The following is a 13,249-nucleotide window of genomic DNA, read 5'->3' on the forward strand; positions in this document are numbered from 1 at the left end:
GTGATGCGTATGTCCCTACTACAGGCCTAGCTGACATCAGGAAATTGATTTTAAAGCACAGCTTTGCAGAATGGTAGAGGTAGGCTGTGTGTTAAGTGAGCACTTGCTGGCTTCACTTGTGGCAGGACCACACCCTGTAGTAAGGTCCTGGGTGGTGGGACTGCTTGTTGCTAGCTCCATGTGTTTTTTGTGGTGTTTTTTTTTTTTTCTGTGACGTTTACTTCAGTCATTTTCATCTTTTGTTTACAATTGAAACTCTGGGAATTCGAGATTAACGCCCATAGGATTGGAGGTGTGGTAGAGTCCCAGCTGTAAGTGAAAAAGCCAAGCAAGAGTGAGGCCATGAGGGGCTGGGGATATGGCCTAGTGGCAAGAGCGCTTGCCTCATATACTTGAAGCCCTGGGTTCGATTCCCCAGCACCGCATATACAGAAAATGGCCAGAAGTGGCGCTGTGACTCAAGTGGCAGAGTGCTAGCCTTGAGCAAAAAGAAGCCAGGGACAGTACTCAGGCCCTGAGTCCAAGGCCCAGGACTGGCCAAAAAAAAAAGAGTGAGGCCATGAAATGGTCAGATCTTGAACAAATAATGTTGAGTGGGACAAGCCTAGAACACAGACAACAAAGGCCCATGGTCTCCCTGATATGTGGTTGTTGGGGTGGGAGGGAGAAAAGTAGAGATCATGTCTGTAAAATGATAAACCTTTTCAAATGGTATTTCCACATGTCTTGGTCAGCAACTTTACAGTGTGTCTCTAAAACCAAACAATTACTAAATAAGCATAAAAAGGTCTAGGATAGACCTATCAGACGGTCACAATAGCTCAGCAGCTATGTACATATGATTATATAAAATGAGGCTAAGCAAAATGAACTCCAAGGGAGTTGTCGTTAAGTTTAATGTACTAGGTGAATTTCCTTTGGCGTACCCCCGTGGTCACTATATATGATTTTGGTATACTGGATTTTGTATATATGCTTATCTGAACTAGGAAAGGGAAAGAAAAATGAGGGAGGGTTTAACAAGACAAGAAATGTCCTCACTACCTTATTATGTAATTATACCCCCTCTGTACATCACCTTGTCAATAAAAAAAAAAAATGGTGAGGCCCTGAAGTCAAGTCCCAATACTAGAAACAGCTGGGAATGTGGCTCAATGGTAGAGTGCTTGCCTAGCATGCATGAAGCCCTGGGTTTGATTCCTTAGTAGCATACAAACAGAAAAAGCTGGAAGTGGTGCTTTGGCTCAAATGCAAAGTATGTATGTACTTACTATTTTTGCCAATACCTGGGCTTGAACTCCAGGCATTGTGCTCCTTCTAGCACTCTACCACTTGAGCCATGCTAGCCCCCATAGTAATTAATTTTGTTCACATGCCTTCCACCAGCACAGGCTCATGTGCAAGTGTTTTGTTTCTGCTTCCCCCCCCCCCCCCCCAGAATTAGCTAGGGCAGCTTCCGAGTTGGGATACCCATGTGGGGCAGGATCTCTGAACATCTATCCACATTTGTGAGGTTGATGCTGTGCCTAAGACCTCAGTGGTGGCCATCAGAACAAGTACACATGGGGCTGGGAATATAGCCTAGCCGTAGAGTACTTGCCTCGCATACATGAAGCCCTGGGTTCGATTCCTCAGCACCACATATATAGAAAAAGCCAGAAATGGCGCTGTGGCTCAAGTGGTAGAGCACTAGCCTTAAGCAAAAAGAAGCCAGGGACGGTGCTCAGGCCCTGAGTTCAAGCCCCATGACTCGCGGGGGGTGGGGGGGGGGCAGAACAAGTACATGAGCCCTATACAAGTGTCCTATGATTGCTGTAACTACCACAATTTGTGGGTTTAATACAGACATTTACTGTCACAGTTCTGCAGTCAGAACTGCTGCGATTGCTTCCAGGAAGACCTTTGTTCCCATGGGCCCGCGGTCCCGCACCCCCTCTGTCCATCACCTTGTCAGTAAGGTGTTGGGGGATATTGGGACATAGTTTCAAGGGGACGTTTATTGGGAGCCCCCGGTGTACCTTCAGTCCTTGATGGGGGCGGGGGCGGGGGCGGGGGCGAGGTAGCCGTAGCCAGGGAATTCAGATGTTCGCTGCTGCCTTCCGGGGTCCTCAGTCCAGTCCAGGGGCGGTGCCGCGCAAGAGCCACGCCCCGTGCGTAAGCGGCCGATGCCTGGGGGCGGAGCCGACGTCGGGCGGAAGCTTGCAGCTACCCGCCGACCGCGGGACTGCGGCTGCTCGAGGCTGCTCGGGCGGACGGCGCCCTGCTCCTCCGGGTGTCTACGGCCCCATCCGGTGGCCGAGGGGACGGCTGGCTGGGCCGGGGGCTTAGCGGGCGGGAGCTAGTCTCCGGGGGGGGGGGGAGCCACCGGTGCGGGGCACGCACCGCGCGCAGGGCTGAGATCTCCGTATTTCCGGGAGGCCGCTCAGCCGGCGGGGGCTCCGGGAGCGCGGCGCGGAGCCCTCTGAGCGGCACGGCAGACCGGGCGGCGGCGGCGCCGGGCCCTGCCACCCTGCCGAGCCCGCCGGGATGGGCAGCAGCTCGCTGTCCGAGGACTACCGTCTGTGCCTGGAGCGCGAGCTGCGGCGGGGCCGCGCGGGCGTGTGCGGGGACCCCTCGCTGCGCGCGGTGCTCTGGCAGATCCTGGTGGAGGACTTCGACCTGCACGGAGCGCTGCAGGACGACGCCCTGGCGCTGCTCACCGACGGTCTGTGGGGCCGAGCCGACCTGGCTCCCGCCCTGCGCGACCTGGCCCGCGCCTTCGAACTCCTAGAACTGGCCGCCGTGCATCTGTACCTTCTGCCCTGGAGAAAAGAGTTCACCACCATCAAGGTAGGACTCCAGCGCCAGGCCCTCCGCTCCTCCTCCCTCGGGAGGGGAGGTCCAGCTGTGGGGCTGCGGGGCTCCGAGCGCTTAGGGGTGGCGGACATGCTGAGGCCCGGGGCCCGCCGAATTTCTCCAGGATCTAGGCTAGCCGCGGTTGCTTGGGAGGACGGGGAGGTTGGGAGGAGAGCCACAAGATGGGGGGCTCCTTTCTCCCTTTGAGCGGGGCTAACAGGCCGCGTCCAGAGCTGGCCTGGCTCCTCTGGCCCGCCCGCTCCCCCGGAGGAGGGGGCGGACCGCGTGGCGCTCCGAGCTAATTCTGAGAGGAGAGTTGCGTCATCGCGCACGTGGGCGGGGCACGCCCCCGCTGGTTGCTAAGGCAACTCGCGGAGCCTCTCTGGTGATGCTGCCCTCGGGGAGCCGAGGTTTCTAGATTTTCATTCATCTTTTCCGGGTAGAAGAGGGTTAGGGGCTCGCTCGCCAGCAACCGGGGGGGGGGGGGGGGGGCGGGCGGCTGAAGGTCAGAGCTTGGGCAAAGCCTGTGTCTGTGGGGCTTTACGCAAGTTATGCAATGATTTTGAGCCCGTTTCCTCCCGAGAAAGAAACTCGAGAGTAGTTCCCAGGTGAGGATGGAGAGCCCTGGTGCCATGTTAGCAGGTGTCTCCTTCCTAAGCGTGGGAAGTAGAACATTGTTCCAGAGAGTTCTAAAATTATGTAATATTAGATTTGGGAGAGGCACACGATAGTGGTCAGAGATTTGTAGTTCAGAGAGCACTTTTCCATTTGCTATTCCAGGTCTGTCACCTAGCTGCATGTTAGAACCTGGTGAAGGCTTTTTTGAGTTTTATAGGCCTGGGCACTGGTGACTCACTCCTGTAATCCTAGCTACTCAGAATGCTGAGATCTGAGGATCACAATTCAAAGCCAGCCTGGGTAGGAAAATCCACTAGACTCATCTCCAGTTAACCACCCAAAGCTGGGAGTGGAGCTGAGTTTCAAGTGGTAGAATGCTAGCCTTCATAAAAATAATAATAATAAAAAAAGCTTAGGCAAAGTGCCCAGACCCTGAGTTCAAGCCCCAGAACTAGCACTAAAAAATTTCATCCACATGCTGGACTACTAACACAGCAGGAAAAAAAGAACAGAAAAATGTTATGATCTCCAAGACTGTGATGGAAAAAATGCATAGAATAGTGCTTAATAGCATTTAGTAACTACTTGGCATAATAGTACATGCATGATTCTAGCACTCAGAAGGCAGAGACAGGATAATTTCAAATTTAAAGACAGTCTGAGCTATGTGGTGAAGACCTTTGTCTCGAAAACAAAAACAAAAAAAACCCTATTAGCCTAGTATGATCCCAGCTCTCAGGCTGAAGCAGGATATAAAATTGGAGATGAGCCTAAACTACATAATGAGATCCTGCCTCAAAAACTAAAGACTATCCGTGCATTACAGTGGGATGGTACCTGCCTAGTGTGCACAATGCCCTGGATTCAAACCTGAACCGTGGGGGGCCTCAAGTGGACTAGTGGACTTTAAAGTATAGAGATCTTTTTGTTTTGAGCCAGGTGACATATGTGGGCTTGGGTGCTGTCAAATTTTGTGCAAAGCTAGTGCTCTACCACTTGAGCCATAGCTCCACTTCCTGATTTTTGGTGGTTAATTGGACATAGTCTCATGGATTTCCTGCCCTGGGAAGGAGCAAAGGGGAGAACTGCGATACTGAGACCTCAGCTTCCAGAGTGTCCAGGTGATTTATTTTTAGCTACTCAGAAGGCTGAGATCTGAGGATCATGGTGGGTCAAAGCAGCCCAGGCAGGAAAGTATTCACACACTTTTCTTATCTCTACTTAACTATTAAAAAGCCCTATGTGGAGCTGTGGCTCAGTAGGGCGCTGGCCTTGAGCAAACAAGCTTCATCACAGTGTCCAGGCCCTGAGCTCAAGCTCCAGGACACACACGCACACCAAAAACAAACAAAAAAACCTTTACAATGTTTACATTCAGGCCTGCCTCAGGAAGATTAAACCAGTCTTGGGATGGGCAGGAAGTTCAGAAGCTGGCCAGGCCAAAGCAGGGCTGGGCCTGGATGGACAGCCCGCAGCCCACACAGACATAGTACATTCGAGGACAGTCCTTGGGTCCAGCTGTGACAAGGCCCCTCCTTTGCAGACCTTCTCTGGAGGCTATGTGCACGTGCTGAAGGGTGTGCTCTCCGAGGAGCTCCTCATTAAAAGCTTCCAGAAGATGGGCTACGTGCGCCGGGACAACCATCGCTTGATGGTGACTGCTCTTCCTCCTGCGTGCCAGTTGGTACAGGTGGCCCTGGGCTGCTTTGCACTTCGGCTGGAGTGCGAGATCCTGGGTGAGGTGCTGGCACAGCTGGGCACCAGCGTGCTGCCAGCAGAGGAGCTGCTGCAGGCACGGCGGGCCAGTGGGGATGTGGCCTCCTGTGTGGCCTGGCTGCAGCAGCGGTTAGCCCAAGACGAGGAGCCACCGCCCCTGCCCCCCCGGGGCCCCTCTGCATTTGGGGTCCCATTAGACCTGTACAGGGACCTGCAGGATGATGAGGGCTCAGAGGATGCCAGCCTGTATGAAGAGCCCTCACCAGGACCAGACTCACCTCCTGCAGAACTGACCTACAGGCCACCGCTCTGGGAGCAGAGTGCCAAACTGTGGGGGTCTGGGGGCCAGTCCTGGGATCCCCCAGCTGAGGACTTGTCTCAGGCCAGCAGCTCACCCTACGGGGCCCTAGAGGAGGAGCTGGAACCCGAGCCCTCTGCCTTCTCCTTTCTCTCTCTGCGCCGTGAGCTAAGTCGGCCTGAAGACCTGGCTGTTCCTGGGAGCCCGGGGCGGGCCAGCCCCCGGCACAGCCTGGTAGAGGAAGCACCGGCCTCAGCCTATGCACCTGTCCCTGAACCCCTGGGCTACCAAGCACACAGCTGTCTGGCTCCTGGAGCCCTGCCCACCCTCTGCTGTGACACCTGCCACCAGCTACACGCCACCCACTGTGCAGCCCTACCAGCGTGCCGCCCAGGCCACTCACTGCGAGTACTACTGGGTGACACCCAGAGGCGCCTGTGGCTGCAGCGTGCACAGGTGGACACCCTACTGTATGACAGCCCTGGGGCTCATCCCTGAGCCCACCTCGGCCCCAAGTCAGATGTGTGCAAGAGTTTCCATGGTGCTTCTCTTGGGGAGTGGCTTGGGCTATTGGCTGCTCTGGCCCTCTATCCCCAGGGGAGTCCAAGCTCCACTCACTGGGAGGGGGTAGAGCCTTCAAGTCACTCTATCTGAGGTCTTAGCCTTAGCTAGTAGCTGGTCCTAAGCTCCCAGGAGTCTGTGTCCTCATGCCCAGAGGTGCTTGGTAGAGGGCCAAATCTGTCCCGTTAGAAGCCTACCCACAGCCTATGGCTCAGGACATGGCCTCCAGGTGGCCTCTGAGGACCCTAAGGCTCTCCTGGCATCACAGCCTGGAAGTGCCCAGGGCTGTCGAGGTCTGGCAGCGGGAGATGCTGGCTGAGGAAAGGACCTGTCCTCTGGCAGGTCAGAGTCCTGCAGCCGTCCCACTGGCCAGCTCTGTCCATGATGAGGCTACCCCACAGCTGCCAGGCAGCACGACAGAGACACAAAGGGAGAACCATGGCCCCTAGCCTGGAGGGGGACAACCACCATTCTGCATGACCCTCAGCTCAGCTTGCTCCCTGTCCCTGCCCCTGCCCTACTCACACACTACTCGTGTTGCACAGTGCATTAAAGGACAATGAGACCTTGTCTGTCAGAGAGGCTTTTACTTCTTCCCCCTGGGGTGGGAGCCCGCTGCCTCTCCTAGGCAGCTGGGGCTCTCTTTGAGGGCCTTCAGGGATGTCATATCAAGGCCCCACCCAGGCCCGATCCCTCCTTCCCACCAGGGCTACCCTAGGAACGATCACAGCCTGTGTCCTGGGTGGCCCTGTGCGATCAGGTATGAGTGGCATCATCTTCTGAGGCTTGCTTTTAAGGCCAGCACCCAGCTTCAGTTCCAAGACTCCACATAGTTGGGCCAGCACAGGTTTCTGCACTGCTCTCCCCAGAGGCCAGATGAGAGCCAAGAGGAACAAGTAGCTACCAGGTGGCCCCTCCTTGTGCACAGGCTGGCAGTCCCTGCCTCTACCACCCTGGGCCCACCCCTTGTCTTCCTGGGTGCACAGGAACCAGCAGGGTGCTGGGGGAGCCGAGGGCATTCCAGGAGACCCAGCCTGGCACACAGGGGACCTCCCAGTCTACTGCTGGCTGATGGTCTGGAGAGGGCATGCAGTATGTGTTGGGCCCACTCTCAGGGCTTGCATCGCTTACTCTGAGCCTCAGCCATGGCAGGAGCAGCCCGCTTATTGCGATGGTGTGGAAAAGTGGGCATGAGTTCCGGCTCACAGGCTGTAGGATACATAGGGTGCCAGCTGGGGATGGGTTCCCAGGTAGGCCAGACTGCAGGGGCATGTTCCAGAATCACCCCCCTCCTTATCCCCCACAGGGTTGCTCGTGTCTGTCCTGCCCACAGGCACAGGTGAGCACTAGGAGCCCTCTCAGCATGGACAAAAAGGGCTGTTGGCAAAGCTCCCAAAGTAGGGGGCCCAAGAGAGTATGGGAGACTCACGTAGAGGCTTCTCCTTGAAGTAGGAGCTCTCCAAGCAGTCTGCTGCCGTTGCCCTGGAGAAAGACAAATAGTAATGAGGCCTTCTGGCCTCAGGGAGCCTATGTTCCTTACATCTTGCCCAGCTCAACAGCCTCCATTTCAATTTCCAATTTTAAAAAAGTGAACAGTTAAAAACAGGTCGGGGCCCCCAAACTGACAGATCTTCAGATTGGGCTCCAATGACCTAGGGGAGCAAATGCCAAATGGAGTGCCTGGTGTACAGGCATCTACATGTCTGAGGAGGGAGGTCTAGCCCATCTTCTGAGAAACCACCAAGGTTTTCAATTGGGTTTGGGTCTAGATCAATGGTAGAACCTCCTTGCCTAGCATGTAAAGGGTCCTAGGTTCAGTCCCAGGCACCACAAAAAATCAGGGGGAACTGAAAGTAACTCAAGTGCTAGAGTGCCTCAAGTGCTGGACTCAAGACCTGTAAGTGAAAAAGAGTGGGAGTATCAGGCCCTGAGTTCAAGCCCCAGTGTCACCTGCACATACATCGCACCAACAAATGGAATTCAAATCAGCATCATACCTTTTCTTGGGGTCATACATGAACAGGAAGTTGAGCAGGCGCAGTCCCGCCTCTGACAGCCATGGGAACTTGTGCTTGAGGTTGTTATAAGGCTGCTTTCGCAGGCTGTACTGGCTGGCCAGTGGTAGCTTGGAAAAACCCTGTGGGAGGCAGTAGATGAAGCCACAATAGGGCTAGGCCCAGACATGCACAGAGGTTCACTACTGCACAGGGCACCCACCGGCCAGATGTTCTCACTGGGTGTCCCCAGGAGCTGTACAATCAGGTCAATCTGGTGGATCTCAGAAGTGCCAGGGAGGAGAGGCTTGTGGGCCAGCAGCTCAGCCAGGATGCAGCCTACAGCCCTGCAGGAAGAGCAGCCAGACGTCTGCACCATGTCAGTGTGCCCATAGGGAATGGGCAGGTAACTGCAAAGCTCCCCACATGACCAATGAGAAGGGCAGGCCTGCCTCCTGCACACACTAGGTGCAAACACTCAAGCTGCATTCTCCTGCTTCCTCGGGTTCCAGGCTCGACCCAGCCCCTGGGAGCAAGGGTTGGCAAACACTCCAGCCTCATTCTTGCCCCTGACCCAGGGCTGGGCTCAGGAACCAAATGATGCCCCAGGAGGACCAACCACGCTTACCACATGTCAATGCTGGTAGTCTGGGTAGTGGTTCCCAGTAGCAGCTCCGGGGCTCGGTACCTGCAGACAAAGGCCTTACTTCACCTTTGGCTAGTCCTGACTTCCAGCCCAAGCTTCCTTGAATCCAACAGAAGTACACTGGGACTACCCTCTGCTCTACACCTCAGGGTCCAGGGTGGCCTTGAACAACAGGATTAAACTAGGATTACCCTCGGCTCTACATCTGTAGACCCTGGTGGCAGTCTTGGCTATCACTGGAGAAAGCCACATGCCCTGTATGTTAGAGCCACTGGACCCTCAGCAAAGATCTGTCTACCAGCCCCATTTTTCACGTGGCTACATGACAAGAGTGGCTACATTAAGATCTTAGGATTTAAGGGACTCCAGTCTCCTAAAAACACAAAGTGCTAAGCACCAGTGGCTTATGCCTGTAACCCTAGCTACTCAGGAGGCTGAGATATTGCAGTTCAAAGCCTGGGCAGGAGGGGGCTGGGGATATGGCCTAGTGGCAAGAGTGCCTGCCTCATATACATGAGGCCCTGGGTTCGATTCCCCAGCACCACATATGCAGAAAATGGCCAGAAGTGGCGCTGTGGCTCAAGTGGCAGAGTGCTAGCCTTGAGCAAAAAGAAGCCAGGGACAGTGCTCAGGCCCAGAGTCCAAGCCCCAGGACTGGCCAAAAAAAAAAAAAAAAAAAGCCTGGGCAGGAAAGTCCATGACTCATCTCCAATTAATATCCAAAAAGCTGGAAGTGGAGCTGGGGTTCAAGTGGTAGGACACTAGTAGAGCACAAAAACTTGAGGACAGCACCCAGACCCAGAGTTCAAGCCTTAGGACCAGCAAAAACATGGCCAAAAGAAGGAAACAAAAAACTACACAGCCACCCACACCCCCTTCAGTGGGAGGAGCAACCTCCTTCCCAGAATGGCTTTAGAGCTAGGCTGTTTCTAGATGCCTTAGAGCAGGTGACATCTACTCTGGACCAGGAGGGGCTTCCAGGTCGCTGGGTGCTGAACCTGGCTGTCACCCTTTTCCTTGAGACCTGTGGCACCCTGCATGAAGCTCCACCCAGCTCATTTCCAACATCAGCCTTACAGCTTCAAAGGCACACAGTCCCATATTCTGAAGGACTCACCAGAGCGTAACCACCTTGGGGGTCATTGGCTTTACTGGAACACCATAAGCCCTGGCTAGGCCGAAATCAGCTGCAGCAGAGGCAGACAAGGGAGAGAGCATGTCACTCAACAAGTGCACTAAGCCACCAGGCTCAGGTACCCTGGTGCCAAGACAGACAAGCCAGTCTCCACCTACCAGGGCACTTAAGATGACAACATACCCCACCTCAAGGGTGTGCTCATGGAAAGCCACCTCCATGCAGAGCCTGCACTCACCTGTCTTCACACAGCCCTTGTCTGTCATGAGCAGGTTGGAGACCTTCAGGTCCCTGTGACAGAAGAGAACACTAGTCACCAGGAAGCAGCACCACATTGGATACACACTGTACCTCACATGTGAGCCCTATAAAAGCAGATGCTGGACTGGGAAGTTGCCTTTGGGCCTCAGGCTAAGCAGAGCTCTCAGTAACAGAGGAAGAGGCAGAGCCAGGCCACTGCTTCAGCAGTCACAACACAAGCCACACAGCAGGGATCCAGGTCTTAAAGGCCATTTCCAGCCAGCTCCTAGCCTGAGACTCAAGGCCAGTTTAAAGTGTTCTGCTCACCTAGCCTTTGGGCTACTGACCCCACCCACCCACCTTATTTCCCAGACAAGAGGCAGACAGGGCTTTCCAGACTTGTTTGCTCCTGGTTCCTTCACTGGGAGCATGTTGCCTGCTCCTGTTCCCTCTTCCTCTCCTCCTGCTGCCCCTGCCCACCTGTGGATGATGAAGTTCCTGTGCAGGTACTGGAGGCCCTTGAGCACCTGTAGCATAATACACTTGACCTGTATGGAGGGCCAGAGGAATCAGGGAAAGCTTAGGAAGTCACCTGGCCACACCACCTCTGTGTACCACTGCCAAGAGCAGCAGTCCCAGCAGCCTCAGAGCCTGGTGGGGGCTGTGTCTGTACTGAGACAGTTCTGCCGTTGCCTGTCCTCCCCTTTGTCCTGCTTGGCCTGGGCTGGGAGGCCTGAAGCCCATTTGCAGGTTTCGATAGTTCTGTGCCTCATCAAGGTTTGCTGGTGCCACATGAGACCCTGGTGGCTCCACACGTTCCTAGCAACTATGTTTAGTACACACATGCACTGACCGAAGCCTGTGAAGTGGTCCCACCCAACTCCTGTGCACCTGGGATTCAGAAAAGGGCGTTGGCATGTTCTCCAGGAGGCTGGCGAGGTCTTGTTCACAGTAGCCCATCACCAGGAAGATGCTGAAAGAAAAGGAAAGATGCACAGTACTTCCCATCTTCTCCCTGGAGTGGGCAAAGAACAAGACCTCCTCTGCAGCAGAAAGGATGACCTGGAAGGAGAAGGGCCTCATAAGCCAGGCGGGACCACAGGGGCAGAGGTCAAGAGACTGTGTACCTCTCCAGGTGGTTTCCCACAACCACCTCCTTCAGTTCCACAATGTTAGGATGGCGAAGGCGCAAGAGCAGCGTGATCTCCCGCAGACTGCTGATGGGGATGCCTGCAACCACAGGTGGGCTCGTGAACCCCTGCCATACTTGATCGATGAACACCCATGGCAAGAGGCTGCCACAGTCCTGCCTCAGGGAGGATCAGGGCAATCCTAACAACATTCTGTGCTAGCCATGGAAGATGACAGGACACCCATGGTAGATACAAAGCAGGTGCAGGGGGCAAGCAGGGATGCTGCAGGTTTGGTGGGGTGCAGAAGAGCTGAGCTAAGAGAGGTGAGGTGAGTCACCAAACAGGAAAGATGGGTCTGGATGGAGGAAATGGAGAAGCCTCCAGGCAAAGATGCAGAAGAAACTGGCAGGTCTCAGAGGCCTCAGATTGGGGGTGACAGGCTGAGCCAGCCCCTTTAAACTATGTGGATGCTCTGGAAATTACTCCTCTCAAAATCACAGGTAACTTTCACCTTGCTTCCAAGTCCCAGAGAGGGTAGTTTTGTACCCCCTCTCCACTCACCATCTTTCTCCTTGTCCATCCTCACCTTCTTCAGGGCAACAATCTCATCTGTCTTGGTGTCCCGGGCCCGATCTGGAATGGGAACACAGGCATGGAGCCTACCCCAAACCTGCCATGAATACCCTCCTCCCTCCACAAGAGCTCCTTTCCAAGCTGCTCAGTTCCTTCTTTTAACAAAATAAATGCCCAGCAACACTCAGTCATCCATCTATAAACAAATGCCCAGAAACACCCTTAGAAGGAGATATGAGGGGGGGAGGGGTGGGCACACAGGGAGGCACCTCCTCATTTGAGCTGGGTAGGGGGTGTCCTGTTTTCCTCCCTGTCCTTATGCAACTCACATGGCAATGAGCTTTTTGTGCATTTTCTTTCTTAGACCTTGGCTTTGTGCTCACTTGAACTACAAGCTAACAAAGTAAGGTACTTTATCTAGAAAGAATAACCCTTTGTGTAAAGGTGACTCCAACAAGGCCATTCTGTTGATTTACAAAGATTTGTAAACACTTGGCAGAATGATTCACACCAGTGTAAGGGCTACAAACACCGGCAGCTGCTTCTTATTATTCTTCTTCTTTCCAGAGCTGAGGACCAAATGCAGGGCCTTGCCCTTGCCAGGCAAGTGCTTTTCCACTGAGGTGAATCTCTAACTCCGAAAATAGGGCGTTTTGTTGACCAAACCGTTTTCTCCAGCCCACAGTTACACTTTTGGGTTTTGGGTTACAGAGGCGCGCTATCTGGCCTGTGCTGAAAGTTTGTGACAATATACTAGGAGTTAAAGTTTCTGATTGAGCCTCTAGGCCTCAAACACTGCCACAGCAGCAACCCCCACCCCCACTAGAGAAGCTGTAGCCCAGGGTCCCCATCTTGGGCCACTCACACACAATGCCATAGGTGCCCTCGCCAATGCGGTTCAGCTTCTCAAACTCCTTCACGCTCCGGCACTGTCCCAGCTGAAAGAGAGACGCCCATGGACCACGGGCACGGTTCTGGAAAGCCCCCTCCCAGCTAGCTCCCCAGACCAGGCGGCCTCCCCGATGAGAAAAGGGGAAGGGCGATACTGGCTGGGCCTCCGCGCCCTGCGACCCCGCGCGGAGGACTGTCTCCACGGAGCAGCCCCATCAGAGGCGGTCACACGGGCGGCTCCCGACCAGGCAGCGGGCAGGGGTGCGGAGGAGAGGCAGGTGGGGCACCAAGACGGAACAACTCCCCGGTCCACCTTAAGCGTCTCTCCCGCCCGCCCCCAGCGCATCCGCCCCGGCTTCCGCCAGCCGTGGGGAACTCTGGGACGCCGAGGGTCCGCGCGGTGCGGCCGACCCCGCGCCAGCGCTGCTCGGAGGCGCCCCGTCGCACCCTGTGTTCCGGAGGCACCGTGAAGAACCCTTCTTTACGGATGCACTTGAGGCGGATCTGCTCCGGCTCGGGGTCCGGCTCCGCCATGCCGAGCACGAGCGGCGCCGCGGCGCGCCCCGCCCCGTCTCCTACTACTTCCGGGTCAGCCTCCAGAGCGCCCGC

General features: G+C 55.2%; 2 protein-coding genes across 4 annotated transcripts; one reads left to right on the plus strand and one right to left on the minus strand.

Annotated features, from left to right (window-relative positions):
* Nucleotides 1–2,307: 2,307 nt before the first annotated feature.
* On the plus strand, nt 2,308–6,579 carry Spata2l (spermatogenesis associated 2 like). The gene is made up of 2 exons (XM_048354909.1): nt 2,308–2,829; nt 4,997–6,579. The coding sequence occupies exons 1-2, from the start codon at nt 2,527–2,529 to the stop codon at nt 5,963–5,965; spliced, it is 1,272 nt and encodes a 423-aa protein (XP_048210866.1). The 5' UTR covers nt 2,308–2,526; the 3' UTR covers nt 5,966–6,579.
* Nucleotides 6,580–6,650: 71 nt separating this feature from the next.
* Cdk10 (cyclin dependent kinase 10) lies at nt 6,651–13,228 on the minus strand. Of its 3 annotated transcripts, none has more exons than XM_048354913.1 (13): nt 13,088–13,228; nt 12,615–12,687; nt 11,738–11,809; nt 11,171–11,273; nt 10,935–11,058; nt 10,524–10,591; nt 10,042–10,094; nt 9,786–9,855; nt 8,651–8,710; nt 8,246–8,369; nt 8,026–8,165; nt 7,458–7,510; nt 6,651–7,237 (listed from the first exon to the last, which is right to left on the minus strand). In XM_048354913.1, the coding sequence occupies exons 1-13, from the start codon at nt 13,172–13,174 to the stop codon at nt 7,140–7,142; spliced, it is 1,125 nt and encodes a 374-aa protein (XP_048210870.1). In that variant the 5' UTR covers nt 13,175–13,228; the 3' UTR covers nt 6,651–7,139. The 3 variants fall into 3 exon arrangements, with proteins under 3 accessions (XP_048210870.1, XP_048210871.1, XP_048210872.1); XM_048354914.1 differs by having other exon boundaries at nt 10,935–11,016; nt 13,088–13,227; XM_048354915.1 differs by having other exon boundaries at nt 12,954–13,205.
* Nucleotides 13,229–13,249: the final 21 nt, after the last annotated feature.

The sequence above is a fragment of the Perognathus longimembris genome, chromosome 10 (assembly GCF_023159225.1).
Source record: "Perognathus longimembris pacificus isolate PPM17 chromosome 10, ASM2315922v1, whole genome shotgun sequence".
NCBI lineage: Eukaryota > Metazoa > Chordata > Mammalia > Rodentia > Heteromyidae > Perognathus > Perognathus longimembris.

Coding starts and splice junctions, on each gene's coding strand:
- Spata2l (XM_048354909.1), top strand. CDS start 2,527: ATGGGCAGCAGCTCGCTGTCCGAGGACTACCGTCTGTGCCTGGAGCGC. Junction 2,830..4,996: donor AAGAGTTCACCACCATCAAG/GTAGGACTCCAG, acceptor CCTCCTTTGCAG/ACCTTCTCTGGAGGCTATGT.
- Cdk10 (XM_048354913.1), bottom strand. CDS start 13,174: ATGGCGGAGCCGGACCCCGAGCCGGAGCAGATCCGCCTCAAGTGCATC. Junction 8,711..9,785: donor CCCAAGGTGGTTACGCTCTG/GTGAGTCCTTCA, acceptor CTTTGTCTGCAG/GTACCGAGCCCCGGAGCTGC. Junction 7,238..7,457: donor CTTCAAGGAGAAGCCTCTAC/GTGAGTCTCCCA, acceptor TGTATCCTACAG/CCTGTGAGCCGGAACTCATG.